The sequence below is a fragment of the Coenobita brevimanus genome, chromosome 62 (assembly GCF_032717465.1).
Source record: "Coenobita brevimanus isolate Jiangsu-jjx chromosome 62, ASM3271746v2, whole genome shotgun sequence".
NCBI lineage: Eukaryota > Metazoa > Arthropoda > Malacostraca > Decapoda > Coenobitidae > Coenobita > Coenobita brevimanus.
Window position 1 is genome coordinate 10,518,920 of NC_137015.1, and position 15,402 is coordinate 10,534,321.

At 39.1% G+C, this 15,402-nt stretch overlaps 1 protein-coding gene across 1 annotated transcript in view; it reads left to right on the forward strand.

The window, feature by feature from the left end:
• LOC145403965 (NAD(P)H oxidoreductase RTN4IP1, mitochondrial-like) overlaps positions 1-9,619 on the forward strand; it is a 75,726-nt gene extending 66,107 nt beyond the window's left edge. Inside the window, exons 11-12 of the mRNA XM_080275565.1 lie at positions 5,134-5,235; positions 9,493-9,619. Coding sequence (XP_080131691.1) covers positions 5,134-5,235; positions 9,493-9,619 — 229 coding nt within the window. The remainder of the gene's footprint in view (positions 1-5,133; positions 5,236-9,492) is intronic.
• Positions 9,620-15,402: the final 5,783 nt, after the last annotated feature.

Sequence of the window (15,402 nt, forward strand, 5' to 3'; positions counted from 1 at the left end):
GGCTTACATTCTGGTATTGATCTTACGTAGAATTTAGTGGTATTGATGATGGTTGTAACAGGAAATCGATAAGTCTAATAGTTTTCGAGTAATTGGCCGACAAAGTGAGGTTACTCTTCCGATCGCTACCAACTTTTACACACACTGTTTCTTCCTCGTACACCGGCCTGAAGACTATGCTACTAACTTTCTTTTTCCCCTATCTGTACAGACTATTACATCTTCCATGGATGTTTTTCTATTGTTATAACCTACTACACATAAACATAACTCTTCTATAGTTACTGCTGTGGAGATTTACTTTCTTTCATATGTGTAATCTGTAGGAGAAAATGGATATTTGTCTGAAAGTGTGAGAGGTAATGGTAATAGATTATTACATATATCAACAAAATTTGCAGAACTCACTTCCTCCAGGGGTGTTGATCCAGTTAGACCACGGATTTGAAGATAAGGAGTTATGTAGTGTGTGTGTGTGAGTCAGCTTCTCCCTGAGAGCATGAGGCAACGCTATTTTTAGCACACACCACACTCGTTCACGGAAACTCGCAGCTTGTTTGACGTATATTTCATACAATTCCATACGCATTTACACTATCAGAATCACAATAATTCCAGCCCTAAAAACACCGGTAATTCTCCCCTCCCAACTTCAGGTTTGCCCCTTCACAACACTGTTTCATGCCACACATAACGCTTGCTGGCTCCATAATTTCACCAAGCCATCCACAGTATGTTTCACACAATATATATTTATGCCTTGGCTTCATTTATATACGTATTTCCACTCACGCCATACGGCCTACGGGGGGGGGTGGAGTGGTGCAACCCCGCTACACTGACCATGTGTCTGGCTCCAAGGCCCAACGATTGCTAACGGCCAGAATTGCTTTTCAATACATATATGAATGTTCCATCAACAATATCACATCACTATATGTTCACATACAATGTATTATCTCACTGATTCAATAGGGTCTTTGCCTTGGGCAAGAGGAGGAGAATTATGGACGATTTAAAGGGAACCACGAGCTGTCAAACATCACTGGCTGACTGCTCAACAAACACTGAGGTTGGAGGGAGCGGGCTGAGGCTGATAAGGCAAAGCAGTGTTGCCAATGACTTACCTCCAGTAGGCCTTGGCTACCCTAAGACGCGCCAAAAAATCACGCAAATCGGCCTATAAGTTTTTTTCTGACGAATATTTTTGGGCCTTGAAGGGGCCTTAAGGACGCGAGTCGCGTGACTGTGTCTGGCGGAGTGCAAGCCGACATCACGCGAATCGCGCGACTGTGCCTGAAAGGGTTAACCCTTTCGCGCACGATAAGTTTCAATAAGTTTTCTGATCCCGGAATTTCGACTACGAAGCCGCCCGGCCGGTGAGCGCGCGCGCGGCAAATTTGAGCAAATTTGAGCGAATGAAACACATTCTTGCCTTATTTTCGCCCCCCCAAAATCAATGTATTCCCATGAAACCTATGTCCAGGTATGCATGGATGTTTGTTCTATCTGATAAACATGACCAAAACACAGGAAAACAACAGCACAGAAAGTTATGAGCCCTGGAAGGCATGTCGAGTAAACATTTTTGACTTCCCAACATCACCGTTTGAATGTTTTCCATCCTACAGGAAAATGATCTAATATTTTTTCATAGAGAATTTCATCAGCTTTCTAACGAAACCAATCTGGTTTAGATACGATGTATACTTTTCGAGAAAATGGTCAAAAACTGAGAGCCATTTTCGAAAAATTTTCACTGACCTCTGAGAGCTAAGTTTTCCCAGGGACCTAACGTTTTTATTACATAGTAATATGCCCCCATTATCCAGCTTTCCCACTGTGACGGGAAAACCCCATACGCCTCATAGTTCTCGAGTAAATCGAAAAAAAAGTACAAGGCACTCCGTGCGTGATTGACTTTCGTGATGCGCGCATGGCGTACGCAATGTTCCCGTCTACGTAACCACGAATTCTTATTAGAAATATTACATTTTTATGTATTGTACATATATAGAATTTCCTGCTCTTCATCATGGTTCAAACGTGAAATCGATACGTCCAATAGTTTCCGAGTAATTGGCAGAGAAAATGAGAGTATTACTACGAGCCTTTCTCAATGGTAACAGCCGGGAAGAGACACTCATTTCCACCGTCTTTATCGCACAAAACGTAACATAATGCTTACATTTTGGTATTGATCATACGTAGAATTTAGTGGTATAGATCATGGTTGTTACAGAAAATCGATAAGTCAAACAGTTTTCGAGTAATTGGCCGACAAAGTGAGGTTATTACTCCGAGCGCTTGTCACTGATAACAAATGCGAGGAAAAACATTACCAACCCAATTTACACCCCAAAAAGCTACCTAAGGCTTACATTCTGGTATTGATCTTACGTAGAATTTAGTGGTATTGATGATGGTTGTAACAGAAAATCGATAAGTCTAATAGTTTTCGAGTAATTGGCCGACAAAGTGAGGTTATTACTCCGAGCGAATGTCACTGATAAACGCGAGGGAAAAAAAAACATATCCCTCGCCTTTTATCCCCCAAAAACGCTACAAAAGGCTTACATTTTGGTATTGATCATACATAGAATTTAGTGATATTGATGATGGTTGTAACAGAAAATCGATAAGTCTAATAGTTTTCGAGTAACTGGCCGACAAAATGATGTTATTACTCCGAGCGCTTGTCATGTCACACAACAACCGCTAGGAACAAAAACATTTCTCTCGCCTTTACCCCCAAAACGCTTACCAAAGGCTTACATTCTGGTATTGATCTTACGTAGAATTTAGTGGTATGGATGATGGTTGTAACAGGAAATCGATAAGTCTAATAGTTTTCGAGTAATTGGCCGACAAAATGATGTTATTACTCCGAGCGCTTGTCATGTCACACAACGACCGCTAGGAACAAAAACATTTCTCTCGCCTTTTACACCCAAAACGCTACCAAAGGCTTACATTCTGGTATTGATCTTACGTAGAATTTAGTGGTATTGATGATGGTTGTAACAGGAAATCGATAAGTCTAATAGTTTTCGAGTAATTGGCCGACAAAGTGAGGTTACTCTTCCGATCGCTACCAACTTTTACACACACTGTTTCTTCCTCGTACACCGGCCTGAAGACTATGCTACTAACTTTCTTTTTCCCCTATCTGTACAGACTATTACATCTTCCATGGATGTTTTTCTATTGTTATAACCTACTACACATAAACATAACTCTTCTATAGTTACTGCTGTGGAGATTTACTTTCTTTCATATGTGTAATCTGTAGGAGAAAATGGATATTTGTCTGAAAGTGTGAGAGGTAATGGTAATAGATTATTACATATATCAACAAAATTTGCAGAACTCACTTCCTCCAGGGGTGTTGATCCAGTTAGACCACGGATTTGAAGATAAGGAGTTATGTAGTGTGTGTGTGTGAGTCAGCTTCTCCCTGAGAGCATGAGGCAACGCTATTTTTAGCACACACCACACTCGTTCACGGAAACTCGCAGCTTGTTTGACGTATATTTCATACAATTCCATACGCATTTACACTATCAGAATCACAATAATTCCAGCCCTAAAACACCGGTAATTCTCCCTCCCAACTTCAGGTTTGCCCCTTCACAACACTGTTTCATGCCACACATAACGCTTGCTGGCTCCATAATTTCACCAAGCCATCCACAGTATGTTTCACACAATATATATTTATGCCTTGGCTTCATTTATATACGTATTTCCACTCACGCCATACGGCCTATGGGGGGGTGGAGTGGTGAAACCCCGCTACACTGACCATGTGTCTGGCTCCAAGGCCCAACGATTGCTAACGGCCAGAATTGCTTTTCAATACATATATGAATGTTCCATCAACAATATCACATCACTATATGTTCACATACAATGTATTATCTCACTGATTCAATAGGGTCTTTGCCTTGGGCAAGAGGAGGAGAATTATGGACGATTTAAAGGGAACCACGAGCTGTCAAACATCACTGGCTGACTGCTCAACAAACACTGAGGTTGGAGGGAGCGGGCTGAGGCTGATAAGGCAAAGCAGTGTTGCCAATGACTTACCTCCAGTAGGCCTTGGCTACCCTAAGACGCGCCAAAAAATCACGCAAATCGGCCTATAAGTTTTTTTCTGACGAATATTTTTGGGCCTTGAAGGGGCCTTAAGGACGCGAGTCGCGTGACTGTGTCTGGCGGAGTGCAAGCCGACATCACGCGAATCGCGCGACTGTGCCTGAAAGGGTTAAATAACTTTAATCCTTTCCTTACTTCCTGTATGATATATTATGTAGTAAATTACTCCTGCCATTGCCAAACAGTTATTGTCACCTCTAAGAGAAGGGGTTGTAAAAAATGTACATTAACCCCTCCATTGTATAACATCTTACATATATTTTGTTATTACTGCTACCTGATACCATAAATGTGTTTAAGAGTGACATCTTGTACTGAAGGGGTTATGTGCTGCATATATTTAAAACATGATTGCTCAAAAGTGCTTGTAGATACTGTATCTCAAAGTGCTTGTAGATACTGTATCATAACAACTATATCTTGTCATAAGTTTGACCTCAGGCCGGCAATTTTTATTTGAAAAATATGGTCTGAGGTTAAAACAGTAACAGCCAGTCTCTTTGATATGTAAAGACTTGATGCTAGGCTACCTTACCCCTAACCTCTTGAATCTAATGACATATATAATGAATAAGTGTATTACAGTATGTATTTTATTTCATAAACTATATTTCCAGATTACTGTATTCACCCTGGGAGAGGCTTTGTAAACTGGAAGGATTAGATATGAGGTGTGCTAAAGAAAAGTTCTGATAATGGATTCAGCAGTTTGCGATGAACAGCTAGTGATTTGTGCCATTACTTGTTGTACATGAGCTGCTCATCAGGTTGCCATATATCACCAGACAGCATGATACCTTTTGTCAGTAAGCTGTAGGTGGAACAAGGTTAAAGTAATATGACCAGCCCATGACTGGTTTTTTGTCACCAATTTTGTTCCAAGCATCCTTGCAGATGGCCAAAAGAAGCATCATGTCACATTTTCCTCCACCTTTATTGATGTGTATGCACATTGGATCCAATGTTCTTATCTAGGATCATAACAATGGATGAAACATGGATTTACAGATATGACCCAGAGACCAAAAGACAACTTTCCCACTGTGACATAAATGTAACTGAGACCCTCAAAAGCTTGTCAGTGAAGTTTTTTATAAGGATATGTGCACACATAATTTCAGAGTTTTGAAATATTTTCTGGAAGCTGTTGTGTGAGAAGTGGAGTGATATACCTCATACCAATTAATCTGGCCAGGCATGTATGGCAACACTGTTCCGGCCGAGATTCTGATTGGCTGGAGGTGTTTGTTCGATTTCGCTGTTGCTAAAACTGATACTCTTTTTATTATTATCAGATGTGTTACTGAGTTTGTCGGCAATACAATCGTCAGAAGCAATAAGAAATCAATTATATACTTATCAGCAACGAAATTTTCATAGGAAGATAGAGATATAAGTCAACGAAGTATTATAACAGTCCAAGTCAAGGTCAGCGTTTGAACAATTCCTTTAAGTCTCTGACACTCCGTAATATAACAGAACATTAAGGAAACTTGCTTAATCTAAGAGTTGGTATAACATTTAAATTTTAAGATCAGTCCGTACTGTGACAATAGAGGATATATAATGAAATAGTTTTCCTTTTGCCTACTTTGATTTTTTGCAATTTTTTCAAACCTCCCTCCATGCAGAACTCGTCTTTTCATTAGAATTTTTAATTATTCAGAGTTGTGGCATGATTTAAGGGTGCAGACTGATCATAGAATTTAAATGTGTTATACCAACACTTAGATTAAGCAGGTTTCCTTAATTTTGTTATATTACGGAGTGTCGGAGATTTAAAGGAATTGTTCGAATGCTGACCTTGACTTGGACTGTTATAATACTTTGTTGACAATATCTCTATCTTCCTATGAAAATTTCATTGTTGATAAGTATATAACGGATTTCTTATTGCTTTTGACGATTGTATTGTCAACAAACTCAGTATCACATCTGATAATAAAAAGAGTATCAGTTTTAGCAACAACAAAATCGAACAAACACATCCAGCCAATCAGAATCTCGGCCAGAACAGTGTTGCCATACATGCCTGGCCAAATTAATTGGTATGAGGTATACTGTAGAAGGCATCATACAGCAAACACCCAACCATGCAGCAGCTGTTATCCAGCTGTGTTTGACCAAGAAACTAATTCTGTTAGTTCTACATCCACCCTATACCAGATTTAGCATCATGCAACTTCTGGTTTTCTCCAGGCTGAAGCTCTTGAACAGACATCATTTTGACACAATTAAGACATTCAGACTGAAATAGCAAGCATCCTGAAGAGTGTCAAGAAAGATGAGTTCCAGTAATGCTATCTTCAGTGACTGGAATGTTGGAACATGAGTTGTGCATGCAGGAGGGAAGTACTTAGAAGGGAATTGCTGAAGTATGCATCTAATGTTTATTTTAATTGAAATTGCCAACCATTATCAGAACTTTGTGATCATGCATGAAATAGCATTCATTAACCTGTTCACAGCAGCTAGGTGCCTTTCCTAAGTTGGAGATAATTGTTTGTTGGTAAATTAGATTAACCCTTTGAGATTCCAATGACTATTTCGATCGTCATTTCAAATCCAACCTCAGAGATTCCGATGATGCTTTTAATCGTCATTTTAAGAAACTTTTGTAAAATATTCAACATAAATCGCGTTTACGCATCATAACAAAGAGGCTCAAGCGTGATGTCACGGAATGGTTGCTCTATGTGTGGCGGTACTGCACAGCTGGTCTGACCCATGGCTTTGTTTCTGTATAACTTTATTCCTGGTGAATATTTTTCTACAGCAAGGTATAAAATTTTTTTTTTCCCCCCTAACTTCAACTACTCACTTTGACTTTTTAATTTCTTTGTTTTCCTTTCATGAAGTTACTGCGATAAAGTACAACTATTCAGCATCAAAATAACACTACAACCAGCATCCTGTCTTAAAAAGTGTATTTACACTGACCGATCAAAGAAAAACATCGTGAACCGAATATTTGGCCGAGACTAAAACAAAATTGTGCATGTCTTTCCTTTTGCTTTTACTGCACAATGAAATGCAAATACAAGGGGTGGTTGGGGTTGATTGCTCATGTAATGCCACTCAGGGATGAGCGAGGCTGGTCACTCTCATCTTAAATGTCGGGACCAACTCCCTAGCCCCGGGCTCCTACGCTCCTCATGGGGCAATGTAGGATTGGATGATGGATGGATGAAATGCAAAAATTACCATAATCTATATATCACTGTAAAGGTAATTTATTGTATTTTTGCATGGTTTAAACCAAGTTTATATATCTTTACTCGTTATTTTTTGCCGAATATTTTTCTACAGCAAGGTATGAAATTTTTGCTTTTCACCTAACTTCAACTCGTCATTTTGACATTAAATTTTCTTTGTTCTCTTTTTTTGAACATACTACGATAAAGTACAACTATTCAGCTTTAAAATGACACCAAAACCAACATTCTATCATGAAAAGTGTATTTACACAGTAATCAAAGTAAAAAATCGGGCTGCAAAGATGTGGGTCAGCGTGAGTGGCTGACTCTAGCACAGACATAATCTGCCCAGCCCAGAAACCTGATAGGGTTATATTAATTTACGACAGTGTTTTCAATGCTTTACATGTTGTGTTCTGCTGAAGTAAGTCTTGTGGATCTGGCTGTTGCTGCTGTATCATATCTCAGAATTCATGATTTTTAGCAATAGCATATTTTGATGATAAAAAATGATTGTCCTTTGTGGGCGCAGTAGGGGATCTGTTATGACTAATCACAGATAACTTAGTAAACATTGTTCACAGTAAGAACATTTCCATACTCATTTTTGCTTCATGATGTGTACTTAGGAGCTTTTGATTATGAAAGAACTAATCCATGAATCAGTACAGTAATTTGTCTTCACCTGTGCCCTGTAAAATGGTGCAGTACTGATGTTTGGGATTATACCAAGCATTACCGAAAATATGGAAGTAATTTTTTTCTATTGCTATATTATTTTCTTCTTCCAGTGATACCCTTCAGTAGCATGAGTGATAATCTAGACTTAGAGGGAAGCATAAGTTAATGCACCACAGTTTGAGTCAAAGAGGTGACTGGAGGTTTTTCTGCCATCTGAATGCTACCAGGGACATACAATGGTCATCTATGGCTTACGTAACCTGGAGTATGGTAGCCTAAACTCAGGCCTTCCTATTGCACAGGTCCCCCTTGGCCCCTGTGGAGTAATAAAGGAGTGGCTATTACTGTTAACGTTCTTACAGTGCTTCATTTGGCATGCAGGAATGGCAAACAGTAATAACTAGTATGCTATTACCTCTGCAAGAGTTTTAGTGGTGTAAGGAAGTTCAGTATTACCTCACAGAATTTGGGAATGTTCCACTTACATCACTGTCTAATGATTTCCTTGCAATACATATTTTTATATCTGTAATCTTTTTAAATTTGATGGTATTTTTGACAAATTATTCGACGTATGCTTTTATATTGTCTGGTATTGTTTAAAAATGATGTGAAGTACATAGTGTTCTCAGTTCTGAAGTATGTTTCAAGTTTTAGTGATATGTGCTGATGAAGTTTGCATATTTCTCTGATTTTGCCATGGACACATTAATATCGATGTTGACTGAACCCATTCCTCAAATGACGGACTTTTCAATTTATCTGTGACTTCTCTAAGTGATTTTACTCAGCTTTGGAAGGACCTATAGTTGGAAGGATTAGATGCAGCCCTTATTTACCCCTACCACAGTAAGAGATATCTCCCAAGCTGAATAAAATCATGTAACAAGAATTAAATAAAAATTACATAACCAGGCTGAAGGTATTTATGCACTGTTTTGGGAGAACTGATGCTCAAAGTTACAATAGTTTCAAACTGGGTCCTGAAAACTTCTTTGTACAATGCATAATGCATCATTATCAGGGTTATATGCATATAATTCCTCCTCAACATCCCAGCTCATTAAGTGTGTGGGAAATACAGTAATCCCTCAATTACCTGACATAATGGAGCTTTCGGTACGTTAGAATATGGATGATATCCAGATACGGAACAATACCATTTAGACCCTCTCTTTATGTACACTAACCCTCCCAATTTTAGTATTGTTCTTCGGCCTTTCAGTTATTTAGACATCAAAATATACATGGGAATATCTGATATAATGCCAGACACTAAGAAAACAATGCATCAACAACAGAATTCCCCCCCCCCCCCCAAAAAAAAAAAAAATATGAAGATGAAGCTTGCAAAAAAAAAAAATTAATAGCTACAGTACTATAACCCACTGCCCTGTACAGTAGTTGGTGTACAGTAATCCCATGTGCTCTAGTGGCTGACATAATCACTTAACAGATGTCAGAAAGTGCTCCTCCTTCATCCATTGGAGCTGGGCAATGAGTGGGGACGTGCAGTACCTGCTGCTGAACACATCATTGCCATGTCTCTACCGGCTGGCCAGGCGACTTTGACCATTCAGTAGGGAGGCGGACGGCCACTCATGCCTGGGAGTGTCCAAGTGGAGTGATCTGGCTGGACAGGTCACTCTGACTGGTGAGGAGGCAGATGGCCATTTTTGCTCAGCCAGTGGGTTAGAGTCTATTACCTGTGCGTGGCCCGAGAGGCTGGCCAGCTGGCTGGGTGACTGACCATTCAGTGAGGAGGCACACAGCCATTCCTGCTCAGATGATGTGTTGCGGTCTATTTACCTGCACACGGCCAGAAAGGCCGGCCGGCTGCCCAACCGATTTTTTAAAATTTGTGGGCCAACCATCTGGCCATGTCAGAAATTTTGTTCAGATACTGACAAAGATTTCGGATACTGACATAACAGAGCCAAGGCCTAATGTTCGGATACGGGACGTCCACATAATTGAGGGATTACTGTATATGGAGCTTCCATATTAAACATGATAATAATTAGTCTTCCTTATGCTGCATCATATTGTGTCTCAGTGTAGATTGTCAGCTGGTCTCAACTTTTTACATGCTCAAAGTAGAGATTACCATAATGCCTTTATTTATTTATTTTTCCTCTCCTTTTGCAACATGTGCCGGGGCACTGACACATAAATATTAATATAAGAATTACAGATGTCAGGGTGCGGTATGAAAACTAAGTATTGACCTTAATGATACATTTACTTGACAAGAATTTTTTTTTTTCCTTTTTTAAAATAATTTTAGTGTTCTCTTGACTAGATAGGAAGTGCTGATAGAGGCACTGAATGTACAGTTGGGGATAAAAGTTCACCTACTCTTTGACCTCTTCTGCCTCTCAGCTTCTTTTGTTGGCTTATATTCCTACGTTAAGAGAGTCTTGGTATGTTTCTTTGCCCATAGGTGATTCTCTGATTTATCAGGGAGGAAATTTACAGACATGCCCTGAGTGTGAATTAGATGCAGTCCCAGACTGTTCGAAGAACAAAAATAAATCATGATGTGTTCTTCAATTTGAAACTTATTACAAGACATTTTGAATTACTGTACTGTACTGTATACTATGTTTCAGTAATCATTTATTATTTTGTACTACGGTATTTCAGTCAATAGCCTGAATGTGTAGTTACTCAGATTTATCAGACACACCAAAACATATGGAAGAGTATTGCTCAGCTTCAGTATCATTGATCTCAAGGACAAAAGTAGTTCTGTAATTTCTTCTTCTTTTTCTGTACAAATTTTTCATAGGACATTGATATTGTTTGGCTTCTTCAGCATGTGGGTTTGGATTTACTGATCTGAGTTTTCATTGTTTAGTTGATATTCTTCCATACTTTCCTTTTTTTTTTTTTTTCTTTCCAATAAAAGATGTGAAATAGTTTCCTAGAGTATGTAATATATTAATTGTTGTCATATTTAATGGAGACTTACGGAGCAGATGTGTTGCATGATGCTATGGTATAAAATGTGAGTGGTGCTTACTGATTTGTTCACAATACTCTGTCCACTTTAACATGCTTTAAAACTGCCCTCTCTCCACCTTGATTGCTGAGCTGTAAGAAGACAAACCATAGTGTGTGATGCTGATCACAAAGAAATGCTGTAGGAAAGGAGGCAGTGCTGTAGTATGATCTAATTTTGCCCCAGAGCTCTGAGAAATATGATAGAAATCATAGAATCTCTGCCAAGTTAAGGTGGACAAACTGTGGTAAAGTATCTGCCTGTGTTACTTGTCATAAGCAGTTAATTTCTTAATCTTTATACTACACTATTAAATGCATTTTATCTCTTCTTTTTCCAGAGCACCATAGGTTATAATTCAGAAATCAAACTCTTCATGATGTGTATTGCTTAGGATGACCTATAATAGTTTACTCTGACTCCCTCCAGTGTGCTATTAAATAACAGTATATATTTTTCTAATGTACCACATCTTTAATGTAAATTCAAACTGTTGTGGCTGTAGTGCTGCATACTGTAGGAGATAGTTGTATGACAGGGGTTGTAATAAGTGTCTTTCTCTTAGGGTAATCTAACAAGTAGACCTTGATGCAATTCTTCATGACTATTGCATAGTCAGTGTGTTTGTTAAAGACTTCTTTACCTAATACCTTTTAGAGCTTTATGGTTACTGTATTTTTCTTTTCCCTTATCGAAGAATAACTCCTTTTAGTGAACTGTTATTTTGTTGCAGCATATTTTATTATAGAAATTCTAGTGAAGGATAAATTTAAGCCAGTTTAGAGACTGCAAGTGATAGATAATTAAACCTGGATCATAGTTACTGAAATTTTAAGGAAGGGAAGAAACGAGGGGGTACATATTGTATGAATTCTGATGACCCTATTGTGTTGTGTGTAAAAACTTGGGTTATCTGCACCCTACAGTTTTTAGGAGGATTGTAATATTCTCAGGCAATACCGGTACTTCGCATGAGTACAGTACAAACTTTAGACATTTTCATATTATATAATGATGGCTAAATTCTGCAGAAAGCTTGAATACCTTGGGTGCAACATTTCCCAGTATTATGCATCATTAATCTAATGTAAAAAACTGGATTAAGCTGAATCCAGAAACAAAGAAAAAGCACAAAAGTAAAACTATCAAACTGCAAGCCCAGTGAAATGGTCCGTGCAATTTTTCATTCACATCACTGAGGCTTCAAAATCTTGGTTCCATCATATAAGTAAGAACCATCCATACATTTTTGGGGGGTGAGGGGGCTGAAAGTAAACACTGGGTACACAAGAGATATAATGAAGTGAGTGGCAGCTTGACTTTGATCGTGTAGTAGATACATCTATATCTATCTATAGCCCGACGCCCTAATCCCGCAAAGGGTGGCCGCAGACAAAACGCCTCCAAGTCACTCTGTCACCCACCATTTGACTCCCCTCCCCCCAACTTACCCCCCCCTCCCTCATATACCTCTCAACTCCATCCCTCCACCTCATCCTCGGTCTACCCCTCCCTCTCCCTCCCTCCACCTCACCTACATACAGGGCTGTAGATACATACAGGGCTGTAACGAGACCACATGATGATAGGCTAATACGGTCCGTGAACCTGGAGACTGTATTCTGCTACCTTGGAGTTGTCATCAGTGAAGGTGGTTGTGCCAAGCAGAGTGCCACTGCAAGGATGCGCAGCATGTAGAAAAAGTTAAGAGCATTGCTACCCTTCCTGAAATCTCAAATTTTCTCATTGTCTATAAAAGTGAAAGTATTTGTTACCTGTACTGAAGTCATACTGTATGGCAGTAAACATGGGGTGTAAAAGAAGAGGTTATACAAGTAATGACACTTGAACAAAATGATGTGAGTATGATCAGATGGGTATGTGGTATAAAACTGGATTATGGGATATCCTCAGAAAAACTAAGAAGATAACTGGGTGGAAAGCATCGAGAGGAGAAAGTGGAGATGGTTTGGACATGTTAAGCAGATTGAGCAGAAGAGTTGGGTGAAGAGTATTATGGTACCAGACCACCATAGAAAAGGTAGGCTGAAGAAGACATGGGATGAGGTGTTGTGTGCTGACCTCTTTATCTAAGAGGTATTACTGTAATGCAGGTGCAGATGAGAGGAAGGTGGAATGCTATCTGATGGACCTATCTGACCCATGCTACATAGAAAACCACTGTCAAATCAGAAATGATGGTGACTATGATAAGCTGTGCTTCACATACCCCTGTTGAGTAGAATCATCAGACTGACTAGCAAATTAAGAATGGGTACAACCCTTCTGTGCACCCGTATATACTTCATCCATCCTTTTCATTCTGTTGTCATTTTTTTTTTTTTTTTTAAACGTCTTCATCTGCCATACCTCGCTTGCTCACGCACACTGTTAATATATCCATCGATAATCTTGGCCTCCTATGCTTCCCCCTTCATGAAAACTCAAAAACACAATTTTTCTGCACCATCTTTTTGACTTCTGTTTTTTTTATTTTGCTATCAGAGCACACACCTACACGTGACTAACAATAGTCTCCCCTACTCCACATTCTACACAATTCTTTATGTCTTATCATGTCTTTCTGTGCAACCTGCACATATTCTGTTACGTTTCCACTGCTCTGTCTTTAACTTTTTAGGCTCATGCTGTGCCAAAATCTCACACCCACATGTCAATGTGGATACAACACACTCTCATGCAATTCTTTTATAACCTTTGTATGGTATGCACAAGAATGAAAAACTGGTTCACTTTCAAACTAAGCAGTTTATTGTTTAGTTGAAAGATATACAGTTCACATATTTTACAGTAAAAAATACACCCTAAAGTTACTCAGCAACAATTACGGTAATAAGTGGTTAGAATTTAGTTGATATGAATTGTTTTTTTAATAGTAAGTGGTTAGAATTTAGTTGCTATGAATTGTTTTTTTAATTCTTGGTAAACTGAGTGGGTCTTTGTGCAAGGTTAGGGAATTTTAATGTATAAATCATATAGCAATTTCTCAATTATCCATCGTGACAGTATCAGGCCTATCACAATACTGTATCCAGGGCTTTCTGCTCGGCTCTATTAAAACATTATTCGGTGAAATTAGGCTATATCCGGCTCACAAACGGCAAGCAATCAGTGGTAATATGCATTTTTTGGTGGTAACGTGTATCATCTGGCTCAGACACAGAACCCGATCGGCATGTCAACACAGCAGCACACACCAGCCAGCCACAATTCGTTGCAGGAGTGTCCCACTTGATGTGCCAAGCCAACTGTCACCCTCTCATTCTCTCCACTGGACACTGCATAGTGAGGACCTATCTGTGCCTTGTGCATTTGTGACCCATGCAGTGGCTATCCCATAGTGCTGTGACCTGGCCTGTGGCCCCCGATGCCTTGCTCGTTGCTGTAGTGCTGTGACTTCCTTTGTGGCCCCTCAGTACTCCATGCCCTAGTGCTTTGACTACTGTACCCTAGTTCTGCGCAACTGCTGAGTTTGTGGCTTTTGTGCTGATGTCAGCACTAGGTAAGTGTGATTATGATTATAACATGTACTCTGTTACTGTATTATATGTACTGTATCAATACTGTACTGTATTTTATGCTTGATTTTAATCTTTTACTCATGGGTAATATTTTAGGAGAGTTTTTAGGATAGAGGGTCGAGATGGATAGCTTAGGGTGGTAACATATAAAGTAGTCTGCCTCAGTGCTGCATGGGTAGCTGATTGCGGGTACCAACGCAATACCCAGCATAGCATTATCTGGCATGAATTATGTTGGATAACTGAGTGATTACTATACCTGGTACGGACTGTTGCATGTTCATAAGAATATCTCTACACTTTTAATGCTTCCTATTAACTACCCACTTTTAAACTGTTTGTGCTTTTACTGAACTTGTTTATTTTTAATGTGAGGAACTGGTTATCTGTATAATTTTTCATGTTTTCTGATTTTCTTTAAAAGAAAAAAGAATCCTTGAAAAAGGTACATTCCCACAGAAACTGTTGTAAATTTATTGTATTTTGCATATCACTGTATCCGCAGAGTCGCGTATCTTTGTATTACCATATCCACTTAGAGTGTTATATGCCTCCAAGAAGTTAGAATTTTGATATAAAAATGTAAACCACTGCATTTCCCCAGATATAGCTGAGACGAAGACTAAATAAATTTGATACTGATGGTTAACTTTTCCATTCTTTGATGTGTCACTGGTCAGACATAACACTAACAAGTGTCAGAGCTGACTGGAGGTTTATGATCAGTGCCTTCAAGGGAGGTAGGCTGGTCATATACTATACTCTTAACCCATTTACAGTGATGACATATTGTTGTAGTTTGCTCTTCCAGCCACCAGAC